The sequence below is a fragment of the Brachyhypopomus gauderio genome, chromosome 21 (assembly GCF_052324685.1).
Source record: "Brachyhypopomus gauderio isolate BG-103 chromosome 21, BGAUD_0.2, whole genome shotgun sequence".
Classification (NCBI taxonomy): domain Eukaryota; kingdom Metazoa; phylum Chordata; class Actinopteri; order Gymnotiformes; family Hypopomidae; genus Brachyhypopomus; species Brachyhypopomus gauderio.
The window spans coordinates 9,138,892-9,160,947 of record NC_135231.1 but is presented as its reverse complement, the minus strand read 5'-3'; the positions used below and the strand labels follow the sequence as shown (position 1 = coordinate 9,160,947).

Genomic DNA, 22,056 nt, shown 5'->3' with positions numbered 1-22,056 from the left:
TCTTCTCACAGGCCCAAGACAGTGTCAAAGCCCAAATACTTTAGTCTCTATAACAAGTGTATGAATACAATCTTCACATCTGCTTAACACTATTTATTTTAAGTAGGGTGACCAAACGTCTGTATGTCCCGGGACATGTCTGTATTTCACGTCCTGTCCCGGGTTTTTTTTAAGTGAGGAAATACCCTGGTTTTTTAAATTACCTTCATTGGACTATCATTTGTTATTGGAGTTTTTGTTGTTAACTTTTACCAAAAAGCATTTTTAATAAACCAACTGTAAATATCATGTTATTGTAGGATTGTGTGGGCCTCTGTTAAGTGAGTGCATGTCTCATATTATGCTGTGCTCATATTATTGAATAAATGTAAAACCTGGACTTAAGTTAACGGATTTTTCCTCAATTCAGATACTTGATACAAAACTGGCGCCATCTTGTGGAGCGATCATAGTTTTTCAACCCATTTATTCCAATACAAGAGCTCCACCTCCACGAACACTCCTGCTTCTTTGAGGACGTTAATCTGGGCATGCCACACTAGTCTTTATTAATTCTGCGTTCAGATGAGATATTAGAACCTCTTAACTCCGGTATTTAATTCTTACTGCCTCATTTCTGTAAGGAGTCTAAACTCCCTCAGCTGGATAAAGGACCACAGTGACTGATTCTCTCCTGTGCTACTGTGTTTATTACAGAAGATCTAAATGTGTAAGTGACGTTTGACTGAAGGAGCCATTACAGAGAAACAGCACAGCAGCTGTTGGAGGAAATGGCTGCTACAAACCCTCTGTCAGAAGAAGAGTTTTCATGTCCTGTGTGCTGTGACATCTTCAGGGATCCTGTTGTACTGTCATGTAGCCACAGTGTGTGTAAAACCTGTCTGCAGCAGTTCTGGGAAAAGAAGGGATCTCAAGAATGTCCAGTTTGTAGGAGAAGATCTTCAAGAGACGATCCTCCCTGCAATCTCGTCCTAAAGAACCTGTGTGAGTCTTTTCTAGAGAGCAGGAGTCAGAGAGCTTCAGCAGGGTCTGATATCTGCAGTCTGCACAATGAGAAACTCAAACTCTTCTGTCTGGAGGACCAACAGCCTGTGTGTGTGGTGTGTCACACTTCAAAGAAACACAAAAACCACGACTGCTGTCCAGTGGATGAAGCTGTGTGTGACTTTAAGGTATGAAAAGTTCACTAATGTTTGTTTACCTGTAATGTTTTTCCCATGGTTTAGATTATATTGAAATGCACGTTAGACAGGCAAGATTAAAACCGTCAGGGGATGAGATTTCAGATAACTAAATAAGACCTTCATTCACAGTGAAACCTAAAATTGTAAAAACCATTTTGGAATAAAATGTGCAACTATATAGAAACATCCATATTGTAGAGTCATGAAAAGGAAACATAATCAAATCAAATCAAATCAGATTTATTGTCACATCACCAGAGTACAGGTACACCGGTGAGTGAAAAACTTGTGTGCAAGTTCCACAATTTGCAGTGACAATATTTACAATAAGATGTATAAATTACAACAATTAAGCTAGTGTATGTACATATAAAACTTACTCTGTAGTGTCATGTAAATAAAAATAAGTGATGTTCTAATTTGTTTACAATATATTAAATATACATGTGATATTGCACAGTGAATGTAAATGAATGTAACAGGCTGTGAATTATATAATGCTGTATAGATGTGCAGATGTACCAGTAATCACAGTGAGTTATGATACTGTAGTAATGTCAGAGCAAGGTATGGAGTGAGTATATGGGAGCGCAGGGGTAGAGTATTGTCTCTGGTTGGTATGATTAAGTCCAATAGTCCAGCAGTGCAGAGGTGCAGTGTGAAATAAAGTGCAGAGGTACCATGGTGCTCATTATGTAATGGGGAGTGTGGGTTGGTCAGAGCCGAGATTACTGGCTGTTCAGGAGCCTGGTGGCATGGGGGAAGAAGCTGTCTCTGTGCCGACTGGTTCTGGCTTTAAAGCTTCAGAGCCTCCTACCACTCGGCAGCTGAGAGAACAGACAGTGGCTAGGATGGGGGGGGGGGTTCTTCATGATCCTTCTGGACTTCCTCAGGCAGCGGCTGAGATTTCCTCTCAAGAGCAGTGGAGTTCCCATACCAGGTTGTTATGCTGCCAGTCAGGATGGTTTCCAAAGTGCAGGTGTAGAAGGTCTTGAGGATGCTGGGGTTCAGACCAAACCTCCTCAAAACTCCTAATCATGCCATTCTGTTCAGTCCAGTTAGAATCTCTGTAATTTCCTGCACATCTATACAGACACAGTGCTGAAATCCTGTAAGACTCACACTGCCCTCTACTAAACCCGTATTTTACAGAACAAACTCAAGACCTCACTGGAGTCTCTAAAGCAGCCTCTGAAGGTCTTAGAGGAAGATAAACAAGCCTGTGAGAAAACAGCAGCACACATTGAGGTGAAAGGTCACTGAGTAATTCCTGATTTACATGAGTGTCCACTTGTAAATGGGGCAGTCATGGCCTGGTGGTAGGGAACTGGTCTTGTGACCGGAGGGTCGTGGGTTCGATTCCCAGACCTGAGGCCATGACTGAGGTGCCCTTGAGCAAGGCACCTAACCCCAACTGCTCCCCGGGTGCCGGGCTAGGGCTGCCCACCGCTCTGGGCATGTGTGATCCACAGCCCCCTAGTAATCACTAGTGTGTGTGTGTTCTAACTGCACAAATGGGTAAAAAGAGGAGGACAAATTTCGATTGCGGTGAAAAATCACAATTGACAAAATATGGCACATTTACATTCTGTGGAGTAAAAGATTCAAAGACATTTGTACAGTTTATATTTCCTCATCATCTCCCATTCCAGTATCAGGCCCAGCACACAGAGAGGCAGATAAAGGAGGAGTTTGAGAAGATCCACCAGTTTCTAAGAGATGAAGAATCAGCAAGAATAGCTGCACTGAAGGAGGAAGAGGAGCAGAAGAGTCACATGATGAGGAGGAAGATTGAGGAGATGAGTGGAGAAATAGCATCTCTTTCAGATCAAATCAGAAACACAGAGAAGGAGATGGAAGCTGATGACATTCTGTTCTTACTGGTAAGAATCTCCCTCTGTCTGTATCTCTCTGACTTCTCACTGTCTATATTAAACATATGCACACATACAAAAACATGTTAAATGCACCAATGTAAAAGAAAAAATGTCTGTCTCATTTACTGATGCACTTAAATAATATGTTTTTTCTCTCTCTGTGTACAATTGTCCCTCTGTTTCCTTCTCAGAACTTGTCGTCCACATTGAAACAGTAAGTGATTATTATTTCTGCTTTGATCTCCATATTGTGTTACAGTTTGTTTGTGTAATAATTCTGATTTAGATCCTCAGTATTTTGTTTCTAATATTTAAGAAACATGAATATGAAGAGAGTATTAAAAAAAAATATATATATATATATTGATAGTGATGTGCAAAAATTTGAAAGATATTTTTAATGAAAGATATTTAATCTGTCAATTTAAATAATTTGCATAAGATATATTATACTGTATATAATAATATAGCTTTATACAGTTCCAGAGTTCAACACACCCCAAAGGAACCTGAGAAGTTGTCAGGAGCTCTGATCAATGTTGCAAAACATCTTTCCAACCTGAAGTTCAGAGTCTGGGAGAGAATGCAGAAGATTCTCCAGTACAGTGAGTTTTGGTGTTTTTTGATTTATTAGAGTAATTCCATATTCCTCCTAATTAGAACTATATAGAGACATTAAATTCTGGGTTTGATAAAGAAACTATTCCATTATTAAAGGCTGTATTAGTATAAACAGTATAGAGGAGATCTGGTACCCTGGGTTTGACCCCCTGAACTCCACCCCTGAGGAGGACCAGGGCTATAAGGGGTGGGAAGTGGAGCCCTGGGACTTCAGGCTAGAGGTTCCCTGTCAGCCAGGATCCTCCATTGTCTTTGTGTCTGTCCCTGTCTGTGTCTCTGTCTCTGTGTCTGTCCTCGTGTTGTTGCTCCTTCCCATCACTGTGTCTGTCCTTCTGTCTGTCACTGTGGTGGGGGCAAGTGTAACAGTAGCCTCCCACTCACGAGGAGGACACACACACACACACACACACACACACACACACACACACACACACACACACACACACTTAACAATACACACAATCCTAACAATACACACATGCAGTGTGACCATAGGCTACCCAGGGCCCGAGTAGGGAGAGGTGCTCATAAAAATCCAGATTTTTTTTGGCATTTATAGTTGCCCACTGACTGAGAATGTACAGGGCCCCGAATTTGCTGCTGTGTGACACTCAGTGTGACAGTAGCACTGCACTAATTGTCATGTGATACTCAAATAATGAATCCCAGATATGTAGACATACATCAATTAATAAAACTGACAATTTCAAGCATCAAACACACAAGCACACAAGTACTGCAGGGGTGTGGGGTGAACACACATTATCATCACTTCCCCTCTTTTTACTTTCGGCTTCCTTACTGTTCAGACACTTCTAAGCTTAGCTCTTCTTCATCTGCTGATTTCAATTTATTTTTATTTTCTAAAGTTCTACACAAATGTCCTGTCAGAATTGCTACATTCTCCTACAGAGCTGGAAATGAGTTTTCTGAGTCTGTCCGAGTTTAAAAGTTGGCATTCCAGGACTGCACAAGGAGCACCAGAGTGTGTGAGTGAGGGGAGGGGAGTATCTGCACAAGGAGCACCAGAGTGTGTGAGTGAGGGAGGGGAGTATCTGCACAAGGAGCACCAGAGTGTGTGAGTGAGGGAGGGGAGTATCTGCACAAGGAGCACCAGAGTGTGTGAGTGAGGGCAGGGGAGTATCTGTACAAGGAGCACCAGAGTGTGTGAGTGAGGGAGGGGAGTATCTGTACAAGGAGCACCAGAGTGTGTGAGTGAGGGAGGGGAGTATCTGTACAAGGAGTACCAGAGTGTGTGAGTGAGGGAGGGGAGTATCTGCACAAGGAGTACCAGAGTGTGTGAGTGAGGGCAGGGGAGTATCTGTACAAGGAGCACCAGAGTGTGTGAGTGAGGGAGGGGAGTATCTGCACAAGGAGTACCAGAGTGTGTGAGTGAGGGAGGGGAGTATCTGTACAAGGAGTACCAGAGTGTGTGAGTGAGGGAGGGGAGTATCTGCACAAGGAGTACCAGAGTGTGTGAGTGAGGGAGGGGAGTATCTGTACAAGGAGCACCAGAGTGTGAGAGTGAGGGAGGGGAGTATCTGCCGGCAGCTCAGTGTAGCAGAAAGCACTGGAGACACTCAGAGCTGGGACAGTGGAACACATGGTAGGGTGACCAGACGTCCTCTTTTTCCTGGACTTTTTCCATTTTGACGGTTGTATTTTGATTGACATACATGGTAGCCAATCCGATGTCTAGGGTTTGACACACGCCAACCCCCCACCCCCCACCGTCAACAATAGACATTGGGACAAAACACAAATGGCGTGCTATGTCCAGTTCTGTAGTACTGTCTTCAACCTCCACTACCAATGCTCATGCTCATGCTAAAGCTAACACTGTTGATCACAATCGATCACGTCACCTGCAGAATAGATTTGGACCACTGCAGAACTTCAGAAGCCCAGAAAGAACAGTACATGCTCGTCGACAGGATCACTCCAGCAGACCTACAAACTCACAGCCTGCAAACACAGCTGACACCCTCATAATTGGGGATGATTGTATCAATGACATGAAATATCATAAACTCATAGTTCACTGTGAACTGAACAACAGTCTCTGAGCTAAATGTTAAACTGCCAAAATTACTTGCTGACCACTCAACAGTTAAACGGCTTATTGTGCATGTTGGCAAAAATGACACAAGAAAGCAGGAGTCTGAGGTATTTAAAAGAGACTTTAACCACCTGTTCAGTACAATTAGAAGGCTTGGTGTTCCATCATTTATTAGTGGTCCTCTGCCAGCATGGAGAACAAATATTTTCTCAAGGTTACTTGGACTAAACACTTGGCTACTCAAAAGTTGCAGATCAAACAACTTGAACTTTATTGACAATTTCAACCTGTTGTTTGGAAAGAGGGATTTGTTTAGGCGTGATGGACTTCACACAAACAAGTGAGATGTTCATACTTTAACACAGAACAGATTTTCGCTGTACGCAGTCTTCTAACCCCCACCAGTGATAACACACTGGCACAATCACCCAAGGACTCCTCTCCACCAGCGGGTGTTATCGCTCCAGAGCCACAACATGCATCCCCCACTGTGGACGCATGAATAGAGCTGCAGACCTTGGATGAGAGCCATGACAATGGTAGAGACTATCAGTTTATGGGAACACCACGACCTTATGAGGACTCTTCACCAAAGATGTATAGTAACGAAGTAGAACTACTTCACTACTGTACTTAAGTACTAAAATGTTGTATCTGTACTTTACTGGAGTATTATTTTTTTCTCCTACTTCCACTTTTACTTCACTACATATTTTCCATTAGTTTAATACTTTTACTCTGATACATTTTTACGTGCTGTATATTTACTCGTTACAATTATAAACATGTTAGCTGGCAAGGGCCCGCGCGGAAAAATGACACAATCGCCGGTGGCTCCACCCATGCACGTTTGCCCCGCACGTTAGGTTAGATATCTTAGCTAACTAACCTAATTATGTTCATGACGTGCTGCTGTATCCACTTAACATTAGCTGGCAATCATAAAGGCGATTCTAAAGGGCAGTAGGCTCACCTTTAGAACCCGATGCATGGATTTTACATCCAAAATACGCCTCATTTTCTCAGATAAATTAAGAATAACTTGTACTTCTGTGTCAAACCTATGACGTAGCGGCACATTTGTTATCTGTTTTTTGTGTATGAAGTGCTAAGCCCAGTTTTTAAAGTTGCAACTTGTTTTGACATACAGAACACTTGTGATATATAGTAATATATAAAACATTTTATAATCAAACTTTGACTGCTTTCTTTAATTAATTCAAAACACAATGCTTGTACTTTTTACTTTCAGTACTTGAGTAATAAATGTTTGAATAAACTACTTGCAATACTTAAGTACAAAAAATGCTGAACACGTCTGTACTTCCACTTAAGTAAAGTTTTTAAAAAACACTTCAACTTCTACTCAAGTCACTTTTTTGATAGAGTACTTGAACTTTTACTCAAGTATGGGTCTCTAATACTTTATACATGTCTGCTCTTCACTCTCCTCCATCTCCACTCCCCCCCTCACCCCACCTGAACCTCCCAGCAACAATGGAGAAGCTGGTGTTGGCTGGGACAAGACTGTCACTCTCCTTGTTGGCCAGTCCTCAGGTTCAGCGTAGGATCTGCCCAACTCCCTCTCCATCCACACCTACTGTTTCATCCTCACCTCCATCCTTTACACCCTCCCCTAAGAAGTGTCAGGCTCCCCCACCACCCTCATCTACAGCCTCATCCCCACCTTCATCCCTCAGACCATCCTCCAAGAAGCGTCAAGCTCCCACACCACCTGTGGCACCCCAACCACCGCCAGAAAGGCAGCTACACTCTCTGTCCCATCACCAAAAGGACCCCCACCCACCATCATCTGCTGTAGTGGAGTAGATCACCTCAGGCAGTTTGCCACACTAATATTCTCCGGGTCCCTGCTGTTACAGCAATGAAGTCAATGGTACTTGTTTTCTAAAGAAACTTGGACCCAGTATGCCTGTTATTTGTCACATTCCAGTACTTATCAGAAACAGGAAAAACAGAGTTCGTCTTGAACACTGCGAATGTGACAAACCTGTACTATGTAAGATATAAGCCACAGTGTTTGATGCAGAGCACAACAGTTATTAAGTCAGATCTTCTTAATATTAGGTCACTAACAAACAAATCACACTTAATTAATAATTTTATTATAACCCACAAGCTTGATTTTATGTTTTTAACTGAAACATGGTTAAATAAATGCAATGCCACAACTGTATTAATTGAATCAGCACCAACAAACTTCAAATTCATAAATGTCTCTCGAGCCAGCGGTAAAGGTGGAGGTATAGCTGCTCTATTTAATGATTCCTACCGATGCAAGCAGTTATCATTTGATCATTTTACATCCTTTGAGTATCTCTGTGTAGTTCTGACTGACATTCCAAAAATATTATTAGTAACGGTCTATAGGCTTTCAAGGTACAATGCAGATTTTACTGATGAATTTTCAGATTTGCTATCTCTCATTTCCATTGATTTCAACCATTTTATAATTGTTGGGGATTTTAATATACATGTTGACAATCCGAAGGACAGTTATGCCAAGGAGCTCTGTGCTATGCTAGACACATTTGGGCTCTCTCAGTCACTCTGGATCTGGTTATTTCAAAAGATCTCAATATATCAGCCTCTGTTAAGGATGTAGCTTTATCAGATCATTAATGTGTGTTCTTCATAGATAGACAAGTGGGTTGGTCTCTCAGGAACAGTCCTAAAATGGTTCAGTTCTTATCTGCAAGGCAGGAATTATTTTGTTGAAATTGAAAATAAGACTTCTGAAAGAGTCCCAGTGACTTGTGGTGTTCCACAAGGTTCAATTCTTGGGCCACTCCTATTTAATCTATACATGCTTCCACTTGGACAGATCCTACTAGACTCTGGGCTGTCGTACCATAGCTACGCAGATGACACTCAGATCTCCTTAGCACTTTCTCCAGACAGCTACAGTCCCTCTAACTCTCTCTGCAAGTGCCTTGAGCTTTCTTCAGTTGAACAAAGATAAAACAGAAATCATTATATTTGGTAATAGCAATGAAAGGCACAGACTAGCTGCCTACTTAGACTCTAAAACTCTACACTCTAAAGAGCTCGCTTGTAACCTAGGCGTATTAATAGACTCTGATCTCAGTTTTAGCAGTCACATAAAATCAGTAACTAAGAAATCCATCAATATCAATAAGATCAGAGATTTCTTGACAAAATTTCTTGATCTTGAGAAACTCATTCATGCTTTTGTCTCTAGCAGGGTTGATTACTATAATGGCCTCCTAATAGGACTCCCAAAAAAGACAATCAAACAGCTACAACTGATTCAAAATGCAGATGCTAGAGTTCTCACTAGGAGTAAAAGAAGTGTATCTATCTGACATGCTGCAGTGCTATGAGCCAGGCAGAAATCTTAGTTCACTAGGAATTAATCAGTTAGTCCTGCCAAAGGTAAGAACTAAGCAAGGAGAGGCAGCATTTAGCTATTATGCTGTTTCTAACTGGAACCAGCTGTCGGAAGATACTAGAAGAGCTCCAACGTTAGATGTTTTAACTCCAAAGTAAAAACTTATTTATTTGAACTGGCTTTTAGTTAGTGTAGGTACCATAAATGTAGCCTATTTTATATATTTTTTTCATTTTATTTTCTTATTTATTTTATTTGTTTCCAGAATTATTGCTTTTTATCATCTTCTTTAATTCTTTTAATCATTTTATCATGTATCTTTATATTGTAATCATTTTTATTTCTATTTGTTTTCCTTTAAAATCTTGTTTTAATTATTATGTATTATATTTTGTGGGCAATGACCTTCCCAAGGTGATAGACCTCAGGTCGTAATAAGCTTCTTCTTTTCTTGTGTAAAGCACTTTGAATTGCCAGTGTGTATGAAAGGTGCTATATAAATAAACTTGCTTTGCCAACCTACTGCAGCATTTCACTCATGTAAAGGGCCTGCAATCTGTAGATGTGACCTTATCACATAAACACATGAAGAACATGAGGATTCATTCTGATCTCTCTCCTCAGACCCTGTTACTCTGGACCCCAACACTGCACATCCAGAACTCCACCTGTCTGATGATCTCACTACTGTAGAACGGAGAGTACAGACATCACTGCTTCCTGATAATCCAGAGAGATTTGATAAGTATGCGTCTGTCCTGGGCTCTGAGGGCTTTAACTCAGGGACACACTGCTGGGATGTTGATCTTGGAGACAGTGAAAACTGGGTACTGGGTGTAATCAGAGAGTCTGAATCAAGAAAACGATATTCTTTTCTGAATTCAGTATGGAGCCTGAGCTACTATAAAAGCAAATACTGGACACTCTGCCCAGGACAGGCACTTCACTACCTCACACCTACAGAGAAACCGCAGAGGGTCAGAGTTCAGCTGGACTGGGACAGTGGGAAAGTGACATTCACTAATCTTCGAACCAGTTCACACCTGCACACTATCACACACACTTTTACTGACACGGTTTTCCCTTTATTCTATAATTACAGTTCCTCTCCTATGAGGATCTTACCAGCAACGGTATCAGTAAAAGTGGAAAAGCAAAGCTGATGTTGCCTTGAATCTAGTGAATAAGTAAGGCTATGATTTTTTTATATATGCAACGCGGAATTAGTTTATTGTAGGAGTTCTACCAGTCTGAAGTACCATTTATACGCAAAGCACCCGTTTGCTAATGCTGCTGATGTTGGGTCAAGCACTGATGCAGCCCAGGGGAAGAGTCACCGCTGCCGAAAACAGGTTAAATGTACTAAATGTTGGCTTACATTTCAAACATCCTGTTTAGCTGAATAAACATGTTATCAACCCCTTTTAATGTACAGTATGTAGGCTTACAAATTCATGTTTGACTGAATATGCCCTCTTAAAGTATGTAGGCATACAGTACTATTTTCATGTTTAACTGAATAAACCGTTGAACACGCAGCCTACATTTTATTGAGCATGTTTTTTTTCTTCAAGTATCAAAGTAGAACATCTTTCTCAAGCAGTCATTGATGCATTTTGGAAACAGGAGATAAGCCCCTGGTCTAATGCAACCTCTGTATTAAGAAACTCTATCTCAAAGACTGACTTTTAGTCATTACTTGGGTAGCACGCATATTCTGAATGAGCCATTTTAATCTAGATTAATCTAGATTAATTTCAAGATTTCAGTGAGATAAAAAAATGAATCTATGCCCACCCCTATATATATATATATATAAATCATAGCCTTGCGTATTCACTAGATGCTGTTGTATTGTTTTAAAACAATATGTGTGATGACATTTTAAAACCTGATTCATCAGGGAGATTTACTGTATATATTTGACAACTCAGGGAGGTAGGATTGACTTAATAAATAATGATTTAATACCAATAAAACCAACACAACATCAAGTACACTGACATAAGACAAAGATAAACCAAACCTTAACCAAATGAACCAACCAACGCTAAATGTAAACACAAACACTGAACCAGGGTGACATGAAAACTAGAAACAAAGACATGAAGATCACAAAAAGCATTCAAACACATGGTGCTCACAAATCAAAAGGCAACAGGACTAAAATGAGCAAAGAACATGCCAGGATAGGCCAGACTAAATAGAACAGAACCACAGAATGAGAACTACACTACACTACACTACACTACACTACACTACACTACACTACACTACACTACACTACACTACACTACACTACACAGACTTAACTTAAAGCAGAACCCAGAATAAACAATCATGACTACATGTAATGACCAGTGATGTACAGGGTGAAACACAGGGTTTAAATACACAAACCAATAACGAAACGAGACACACCTGAAAACCATGACAAGGGAGCGGAGTACAAGGAAGGGATGTGAATCTAGACACAGTTAGGAATTTCAAAATAAAGGCACACAATAAATAAAATTTATTACATTTAATAAATATGGAACTTGTGTTCTGACCAGTATCCCTTAAAATATTGTGAATAGTATTCAGCAGACCAAGTATATCAGGATGAAGGTCATTCTGGTTGTTATCCTGCTGTATTATCCCTGTTTGATCTGTAAGTGTTTTCCTGATCTCCTCCTCTGCTGTATTGTCCCTGATTAAGTGTTTGATCTGTAAGTGTTTTCCTGATCTCCTCCTCTGCTGTATTGTCCCTGATTAAGTGTTGGATCTGTAAGTGTTTTCCTGATCTCCTCCTCTGTTGTATTGTCCCTGATTAAGTGTTTGATCTGTAAGTGTTTTCCTGGTCTCCTCCTCTGCTGTATTGTCCCTGATTAAGTGTTTGATCTGTAAGTGTTTTCCTGATCTCCTTCTCTGCTGTATTGTCCCTGATTAAGTGTTTGATCTGTAAGTGTTTTCCTGATCTCCTCCTCTGCTGTATTGTCCCTGATTAAGTGTTTGATCTGTAAGTGTTTTCCTGATCTCCTCCTCTGCTGTATTGTCCCTGAGAAACTCATCCATGCTTTTGTCTCTAGCAGGGTTGACACCTGTAATGGCCTCCTAATAGGACTTCCAAAAAAGACAATCAAACAGCTACAGCTCATTCAAAATGCAGCTGCTAGAGTTCTCACTAGGAGTAAAAGTAGTGATCACATCACCCCCATTCTTAAGTTCATACAATGGCTACCATGTACAATACAGGATAGACTTCATGGTGTTATTACTGGTCTATAAATCACTTAATGGTGTAGGACCAGTGTATCTATCTGACATGCTGCAGAGCTATGAGCCAGGCAGAAATCTTAGGTCACAAGGAACTAATCAGTTAGTCCTGCCAAAGGTAAGAACTAAGCAAGCAGAGGCACCATTTGGCTATTATGCTGTTTCTAACTGGAACCAGCTGTCACAAGATACTAGAAGAGCTCCAATGTTAGATGTTTTTAAATCCAAGGTAAAAATTTGTTTATTTGAACTGGCTTTTGGTTAGTTTAGGTACCGTAAACATAGCCTATTTTAATTATTTTATTTATCTTATACTTATTCTTATTTTCTTTGTTTCCAGTTTTATTGCCTTTTATTATTATCTTCTTTAATTATTTTATCTTTTAATCATTTTATATTTTATTTTTATATTGTAATAATTTTCATTTCTATTTGAAATCCTCTGCTCTTCTCCATTTGCAGTCAATCAAATGTTTATTGATACTTTATTCTTCATAATAATCTCCTTTGTGGTGCTGATACGTGTAATTTTGTTCACTATACTGTAGTTTATTTGATAAATCTAAATTCATTACCAATCCTGTTTACTGGTTGCTGATTTAAGCCTCACACTACAGATTCTTAACATAAATGTACACACTACTGCTACTAGGAGTAAAGTATGATAATAGTGTTCACCTCGTAGTCTTGTCCTACACAATCATGTGGAAGATGTCCACTAGACTAACTGTATAAGAGCAGGTTAACACAGTGGTCCCACAAACCCAGAGTGAGACTGGACCCATTACAGACCCAAACACTCAACACTGTAGAGCTGAATGGAGTTCTGTTATCACCTACATGGTCACACAAGGGCTTATGGGGATCAGAGACACTCTGAGGAACCAGAGCAACATACACATCCACTCTACTGATGGGTCTGCAACAGACCTTTACTCTGATTCTCATTCATGTCTCTGATTCTCATTCGCTTCTCTAATTTTATTAGCCATTTCATTGTGATATGTAATTGCTCACTGCCATTCAGATGTTTGGTCAAGCTGAATCCTTGTCCTGGTTCATCGACTCTTCTTGATCTTACTGCAATCTGCAGATGGAAAGTTCAAATTCCCACAATGCCACAGCTTTTTGTGGATGTCAGTCCCTGAAACTGTGCTTGGCCCTGCTGTGTGTGGGATGAATGGAGTAGCTCCTCCCTCCTGTTGACACTAGCCAATCAGAAGTGTCTGCTAAGTCATGTGTAATGAACTGGGAGTGATCTCTCTCTTCTCCACATTCAGCTGTTGTGACTCTGTGAGCAGACGCTTGTACAGTTGGAGTGTCTGGATTCTTCATGTCAGAGGATGCAGGTGTTGGTCCTCACCCTCCCTGGCTGATAGATGTCCTGCAATACTGAGACTACTAGTGAGGGGACAGGACGCCACAACTACAGTTACAAGAAACAGGACCTGAACCCTTTGGTATTACCTGGATTTGTGGATTAATGCAGAAACCCAAGTGTTCACTTTATCCTCTGACTATAAGTATAGAGAATCTTTGTTTATAAATATGAAATAAATAAAGTTATTATGTATTAGGTATTGTGGAATAATATTCAGGACCTCAATGTTTAACTTTTATATTACAGATTATTCAATATAACAATCTGACTGTGTGTTTGATAATGTGAGAGGAGTGTCTGAATTGAGCCCTGTGTGTGTGTGTGTGTGTGTGTGTGTGTGTGTGTGTGTGTGTGTGTGTGTGTGTGTGTGTGTGTGTGTGTGTGTGTGTGTGTGTGTGATTTTACTCAAGTTTGCTGGGTTTTCTAATTAGTGCAAGTCAGGTAAAATTAGTGGAATCGACACAATCCAAAATCATGGTGAGAACTTTTACTTTCTGAATCCTGGAATATTCACCTCTGGTGTAAACATTACTGACGTCAGTCTGACCTCATCAACCAGCTGACAGCCAATGGGGAGAAACCAAGATCAAGAGAGAATTCTAGCAAGCCAATCAGATGCAATGAAAATGTACCCCTGCCCCTGCCCCACACTCTCTTCTCTTCTCTTTCTTGCATTACGTATCTCTCCAGAGAGGCCACTCTGTCCTTTACTTGTGGAGCTCCATTTCATTCTCTTCCCAGATCAGGTCCACCTTTCACTCTTCCTCTGTTCTCCTAAGTGAGAGTGAGCATTATCCACCAATCCTTTGTCAATAACCATTAGTAACAAAATAGATGGATCAGGTCACATGACTCACATTTCTCATTACTATCACGTGCTCCATTTTATATCTCTGTTTGTCCAGAGTGCTCAGTACTTTCAGCTGCGGTTGTTTCTGCTAGAGTGTCTTTAGCTGCTGTCTCTCACTCGTCGCTATAATGGCGCCCTCTGGTGGTGAGTTTATCAGGCATTCGCTATGTTCTATCTTTCTGAACATTTAGCTCTGATTTGGGAAATCAGAAATAAACAATTTATTTTAAACAATTTGTTTTTGTAACACATCTACCCATTTTTATGAAAAACGTATGACAACGTAGGTTTCCGTAATTTAATTTAAAACGTGCTTCTGAAAATGTTTAGGATTCATATACCATTTTTGACCCACTGAATTTAGTCATTCACCCAACACGCACGTTCAAGCCCCATTAACACCCAGAGGGAAACTGCCTCAGTCTCGGAGCACAACCTCGACTTGCTTTGTTCGTTTCATTCTGTACATTCATCTAAATATAATTTCATTTAAATATAATATCAAAAAATATTTGTTCTGCCGTTTTCTCTATTATATTTACGGCATACTTTTACACAGCGCGACCGGAGCGCATTTTCCTGGTGTTTATGTCTAATCGGTTATACAGTATACTCTGTACACTCTTTTTCAGACTTCGCGTTCAGTTCTCAATGTATTTGTAGGCCACGAAGTATATGAAAAAGTTTTAAATTAATAACAAAGCTTTAATAATGGTCGTACATCAGTCATAAGGAACGTAAAAATCATTACACATTTATGCTCTTTTCTAAAAACAGGGGATGCGACTGATCCACCTAGAACTACTTCTCCTTTTGGGTCTTCTTAAGATTTCATCCTTGAACAGAAACCGAGATATCTGACGCTTGTCTTGTTCAGTTATCTGTGTGCTGGCGCCATCTGGTGGAGAATGTTTTCTTTATCATTTTGACTATTACAAACACTCCTCCTCCCTGTACACGCCTGCCTGTTTGAGGAAGTAAATCTTGGAATACAACGCTGGTCTTTTAAAATTCTGCGTTCAGCACGTCATAAAAACGACCTCTTCCTGGTTCAGTCTAAACTCCCTCAGCTGGATAAAGAACCACAGTGACTGATTCTCTCCTGTGCTACTGTGTTTATTACAGAAGATCTAAATGTGTAAGTGACGTTTGACTGAAGGAGCCATTACAGAGAAACAGCACAGCAGCTGTTGGAGGAAATGGCTGCTACAAACCCTCTGTCAGAAGAAGATTTTTCATGTCCTGTGTGCTTTGACATCTTCAGGGATCCTGTTCTACTGTCGTGTAGCCACAGTGTGTGTAAAACCTGTCTGCAGCAGTTCTGGGAAATCAAGAGATCTCGAGAATGTCCACTTTGTAGGAGAATATCTTCCAGAGACGATCCTCCCTGTAATATTGTCCTAAAGGACCTGTGTGAGTCTTTTCTAGAGAGCAGGAGTCAGAGAGCTTCAGCAGGGTCTGAGATCTGCAGTCTGCACAATGAGAAACTCAAACTCTTCTGTCTGAAGGATCAACAGCCTGTGTGTGTGGTGTGTCAGACTTCAAAGAAACACAAAAACCACGACTGCTGTCCAGTAGATGAAGCTGCGTGTGACTTTAAGGTATGAGATTACTTTTCATAATGCAGAGGTGGGGACTCGAGTCACATGACTTGGACTCGAATCAGACTCGAGTCATTAATATTAAGACTTTTGACTTGACTTGAAAAAATATTCATAGACTTAGACTTGACTTGGACTTTTACACCAATAACTTGGGACTTGAATTGGACTTGAACCTGTTTACTTGCAAAGACTTGATTATTTTTTTTACCCCAAATCTGAATTTTAAAACGCATTTTAATATTTATAAAGTGCGCCCCATTAATTTCATTTCCGTCCTTCTGACGCAGACCGGCGTTACACCAGATTCTGTGACCGTCGAGTTTTGTGACCACAGGGGGCGCTATTTCACAGTTTCTGTTCAGAGGCACAAACGCTTTACGAATGCTACGTAAACTATGCTGATGCACTTTCTTTACTTGTTTTGTTGGTGTCCACGAGCCAAAATATGACAGATGTTTATATTTACATTTATCGTCTCTTAATTACATAAATGTACTTAAACAAGATTTACCATCCCCTCACCATTGCAGCCAACAAAGAAATCATGAATGGGATGTACAGGTGAGCCTTTTTAACTGGGGTCACCAATTCTGTCGGCAGCCATCAGAATATGTGACCCCACTGAATCTCCAGGTAACAATAGTAGCCTACACCGTGACCCCACAATAACAGAAAACAATGAAAAAATAACCCTAACCTTTTATTAGTTTATATTTAAACATTTTATCCAAATGTTTAGAATAACCATTCGTAATGACAGCATCTTGCTTACGATGAAGCTTGCTATTTTCGTGTAAAATGATGTAACGAAACATTCTTGTTTAAGTACATTTATGTAATTAAGAGAAGATAAAATGTAAATGATCTGTCATCTTTTGGCTGGCGGACACCAACAAAACGAGTAAAGAAATGCATCAGTGTAGCATTCGTAAAGCGTTGGTGCCTGTAAAAAAAAAAAGACTCGAAAGGACTTGAAATTCCAAGTTTCAGACTTGGGACTTGACTTGACTGTTGCTTGTCTTGACTCGAGACTTGACTTGAGTTGACTGTCTTTGCTTGAGACTTGACTCGGGACTTGAGGATAAAGACTTGGACTTACTTGAGACTTGCAAAACAGTGACTTGGTCCACCCTCTGTCATAATGTATCACAAGCAAAATGTCTACATATGCTTCTAAAATGATTAAATGACTGTATTATTGTTAATGGATGTGGTTCCAGCTAAAGACCCACCAAATACATGTGACTAAACCAGTAGAAATGCCCAGTAGTCAAAGTCACTCATTTAAACTCTGTGTCTATATGTTGTAATAAAGTCTATGAAGATCATATTCTCTAACACAGTTCTAGTTCTACATTAAACATAAGTCAGAATGGTCCTGTGTATTTAGTGAAAGATGAAACCTGCCATTCTGATCTGTAGAGTTTCACTCTCTGAGACTCCCAGCACATTTCTACATTTACAGTGTAAACCTGCTGTAACACACTCCTACCGCTCTTAACTAAACTTTTAATTGTAGAACAAACTCAAGACCTCACTGGAGTCTTTACAGCAGCATCTAAAAGTCTTAGAGGAAGATAAACAAGCCTGTGAGAAAACAGCAGTCCACATTAAGGTGAAAGGTCACTCTGAGTTATGAATGCTGCTTTGATCACTGTCTAATTACACCATAATGAAACACACACATTTGGACAGTTTATATTTCCTCATCATCTCCCATTCCAGTATCAGGCCCAACACACAGAGAGGCAGATAAAGGAGGAGTTTGAGAAGATCCACCAGTTTCTAAGAGATGAAGAAGCAGCAAGAATAGCTGCACTGAAGGAGGAAGAGGAGCAGAAGAGTCACATGATGAGGAGGAAGATTGAGGAGATGAGTGGAGAAATAGCATCTCTTTCAGATCAAATCAGAAACACAGAGAAGGAGATGGAAACTGAGGACATTCTGTTCTTACTGGTAAGAATCTCCCTCTGTCTGTATCTCTCTGACTTCTCACCGTCTATATTAAACATATGTACACATGCAAAAAACATGTTAAATCCACCAATGTAGATTAAGAAGAATCATTATATTGCCATGTCTCTCTCGGTCTCTCCCTCTCTCTGCCTTTGTCTCTCACTCTCACTCTTTCTTTCACCTAGACACAAATGTTCTGACATTTAATTTTATGTGCGTGTTAAAGATGCACTTAAATGTTTTTTCTCTGTCTGTGTACAATTGTCCCTCTGTTTCATCCTCAGAACTTGTCGTCCACATTGAAACAGTAAGTGATTATTATTTCTGCTTTGATCTCCATATTGTGTTACACTGTTTGTTTGTGAAATAATTCTGATACAACCAGTATTTGGTGTCTATTATTTCAGAAACTGTATTTAAAAAAAATACATTTATGTTGATGTGCAAAAATTGGAGATATATTTATGGATTTAAGGAAAGATATTTAACCTGTCAGTTTAAATTTTAAATACTGTGCATAAGACAAATATTATATAATAATACAGATTTATACATTACCAGAGTTCACCACACCCCAAAGGAACCTGAGAAGGTGTCAGGAGCTCTGATCAATGTTGCAAAACATCTTTCCATCTTGAAGTTCAGAGTCTGGGACAGAATGCAGAAGATTCTCCAGTACTGTGAGTTTTGGTGTTTTTTGATTAATTAGAGTAATTCCATATTCCTCACAATTAGAACTATATAGAGACATTAAATTCTGGGTTTGGTAAAGAAACTATTCCATTATTAAAGGCTGTATTATTATAAACAGTATAGAGGAGATCTGGTACCCTGGGTCTGACCCCCTGAACTCCACCCCTGAGGAGGACCAGGGCTATAAGTGGTGGGAAGTGGAGTGGCTTCCTAGAATCCTCCTTCAAGCCTCCATCCGTTGAAGAGGAGTTAGAGTGCTCAGAGGAGTGTGGTTGTGAAGTTGGGGAGACCCTAGCAGTGCTGAGAGATGGAGGAGGGAGGTTCTACACTAATTGTCTAATTGTCACATGTGATACTCAAATAATGAATCCAAGATATGTAGACATACATTAATTAATAAAACTGACACAATTTCAAGCATCAAAACATGCACAAGTACTGCAGGGGTGTGTGGTGAACACACAACATCACCATCACTTCCCTCTTATCAACCTACTGCAGCATTTCACTCAGAGTAAAGGGTCTGCAGTCTGTAGATGTGAACTCATCAAGTAAACATATGAAGAAAATTATTATTCATTCTGTTCTCTCTCCTCAGACCCTGTTACTCTGGACCCCAACACTGCATTTCCATGCCTCCACCTGTCTGATGATCTCACTACTGTAGAATGCAGACCAGAGGACTCACTGCTTCCTGATAATCCAGAGAGATTTGACGTGCTTCCATGTGTCCTGGGCTCTGAGGGCTTTAACTCAGGGACACACTGCTGGGATGTTGATGTTGGAGACAGTGAATACTGGATACTGGGTGTAATGAGAGAGTCTGAATCAAGAAAAGGAGAATCTTTCTGGGGTTCAGTGTGGAGTCTGGGCCACTGTGAAAGCAAACACTGGACATACTGTCCTGGACAGACAGAGCACGTCCTCACACCTACAGAGAAACTGCAGAGGGTCAGAGTTCAGCTGGACTGGGACAGGGGGAAAGTGGCATTCACTGATCTTCTAACCAGTTCACACCTGCACACTATCACACACACTTTTACTGACACAGTTTTCCCTTTATTCTGTAGTTCCTCTCCTATGAGGATCTTACCAGGAAAGGTATCAATAAGAAAAGCAAAAAGATACTTTGGAAAAGCAAAGTTGATGTTGCCTTGAATTAATCTTTGTACATATAAGAATGAATATTTGATCATATATATTAGAAAGCTTCAATACATATTTCAAAACATACTTCAATAATATTAGAATCATAGCCTTACTTATCCATAGTGTCACATGGTTACAGGGCAGGAGATACAGGGTTCCTTTGTGCAGGTACAATAGGTTTAAACATTCTTTTGTACCATTGTCAATAAAAAACCTAAATAATAATGATATCTGACTGGTTATGGTTGTATAGGGGTTGTGGGGTTGGGCAGAAGTATAAAATGTAATGTACTTTAAATCTTTAAAGGTTAGGGGCAGTCATGGCCTGGCGGTTAGGGAACTGGTCTTGTGACTGGAAGGTCGTGGGTTCGATTCCCAGGCAGGCCATGACTGAGGTGCCCTTGAGCAAGGCACCTAACCCCAACTGCTCCCCGGGCGCCGGGCTAGGGCTGCCCACCGCTCTGGACACGTGTGATCCACAGCCCCCTAGTAATCACTAGTGTGTGCGTGTGTGTTCTGACTGCACAGATGGGTTAAAAGCGGAGGACAAATTTCGATTGGGGTGTAAAAAATCACAATTGACAAAATACGGCACATTTCATTTTCATTTTTTAATGGGCTGTGGGGTTGTGTAGAAGTATTAATGTACTGCACTTCAAATCTTTAATGTAGTGTAATGATGTGGTTTTTGGTCATGTGAAATTTTGTATGTCTGTCTGTTCATTTGCTGTAGTGCAGTATGCCCTACATACTGGAAAATTTCTCCACCGGGAGACAAATAAAGGGACTATGACTCTGACTATGGTCCCGCCTCCCTCCTGTCAGTCATGTCTTCTGTTTTGTTCTCTGTGTGTTTGTCTTTTATTTTGAAATTCCTAGTTGTGTCTGACTTCACTCCCCTGCCTTGTTCTCCCCCCCTCGTTATTGCTTTCTGGTGTGTCTTGTTGAGTTCCTTGTTTGGTTAGTGTATTTAAGTCTTGTGTTTAGTCTCTTGTGTTGTCTGTTGTTGTAAGTACCTCTTGCTTGTATGCCATTTGGAATCTTGGTCTTCTCTGTTTGTAAATTTAACCTGTTTGTACTCCGTGCTCATTTGTATTCTCTTTTCAGTAGTACTTGGTAGTAGTGATGGCAAAATTGGGGCTTTTGGGCGATCGAATTTAGTGATGGGAAGATGATACCTCAAGGAGTGTATCGACACACTACACAAACTGTGTTGACACAGTATTGACACTGTGTTGGTCACTCAATAGTGACCCCTGCAGTATTTATAATATTATTACAGGTAAACAAAATGAAAAGTTGAAAAAGCATCCCAAAAACACATCAACTCGTGAAATATTTAATTGACATTCGTTTACTTAAAATATGATCTCATCATTTTATAATTTCATTTGCTCAATTTTTTTGTGTCCAGAAGAGTCCAAAATTTGCTTAAAACCTTGTGTAAATGCTAAACCAACTCTGCAAAATATAGCAAATTTGTCTAATAAAATTCAGCTAAAATGTGCAACTTATGTAAGGATTGTCATTAAAGAAAACAAAAAATAATATAAAACACAAAACATGACAAGAAATTCATTCATTTATGTATTTTTATTGAGGAACAAAAGTTTTTGAAGTGTGTTGGGTCCAAGGCGATTTCTCCTCTTAGATACAAGTTCTCCTGCCTTAGAAAAAACTCTTTCACAGGATACAGACGAAGATGGTGTGCATAAATATCTAAGTGCGATGGAGAGGGGCTGACAGTCTTTGATGATCATGTTGATCACAGCCTCATCCACAGCTTGTTTGTTAGGAACTGTAAGGAAATTTTTTTTGCCTTATTAAAGTACTGACAAGTTTACAAACAATATTACATAGTTACACAAAGCATTTTGTGTGTAATAAACAATTTTTAATTAAAACATTTTAATTTTATTTGAGAATTTTAACACACCTGTAGTACTCTCACCAGTATGTGCTGATTCTTCATTGCCATGCCGAGCTCTATAATCATTGATGAAGTGCTCTTGTTGATGTAAGACAGCTCCATGGTGCAGAGTCGACACTTC

General features: G+C 40.1%; 1 protein-coding gene across 1 annotated transcript; it reads left to right on the top strand.

Moving 5' to 3' along the window:
* Positions 1 to 523: 523 nt before the first annotated feature.
* Positions 524 to 21,738, top strand: LOC143485288 (uncharacterized). Its single transcript, XM_076984672.1, has 12 exons — positions 524 to 1,172; positions 2,337 to 2,432; positions 2,837 to 3,067; positions 3,253 to 3,275; positions 3,542 to 3,666; positions 9,739 to 10,276; positions 15,763 to 16,204; positions 17,727 to 17,822; positions 17,933 to 18,163; positions 18,448 to 18,470; positions 18,725 to 18,843; positions 19,455 to 21,738. Exons 1-12 carry the CDS (start codon positions 771 to 773, stop codon positions 20,012 to 20,014), a joined length of 2,886 nt encoding a protein of 961 aa, XP_076840787.1. The 5' UTR covers positions 524 to 770; the 3' UTR covers positions 20,015 to 21,738.
* The last annotated feature ends 318 nt before the right edge of the window (positions 21,739 to 22,056 follow it).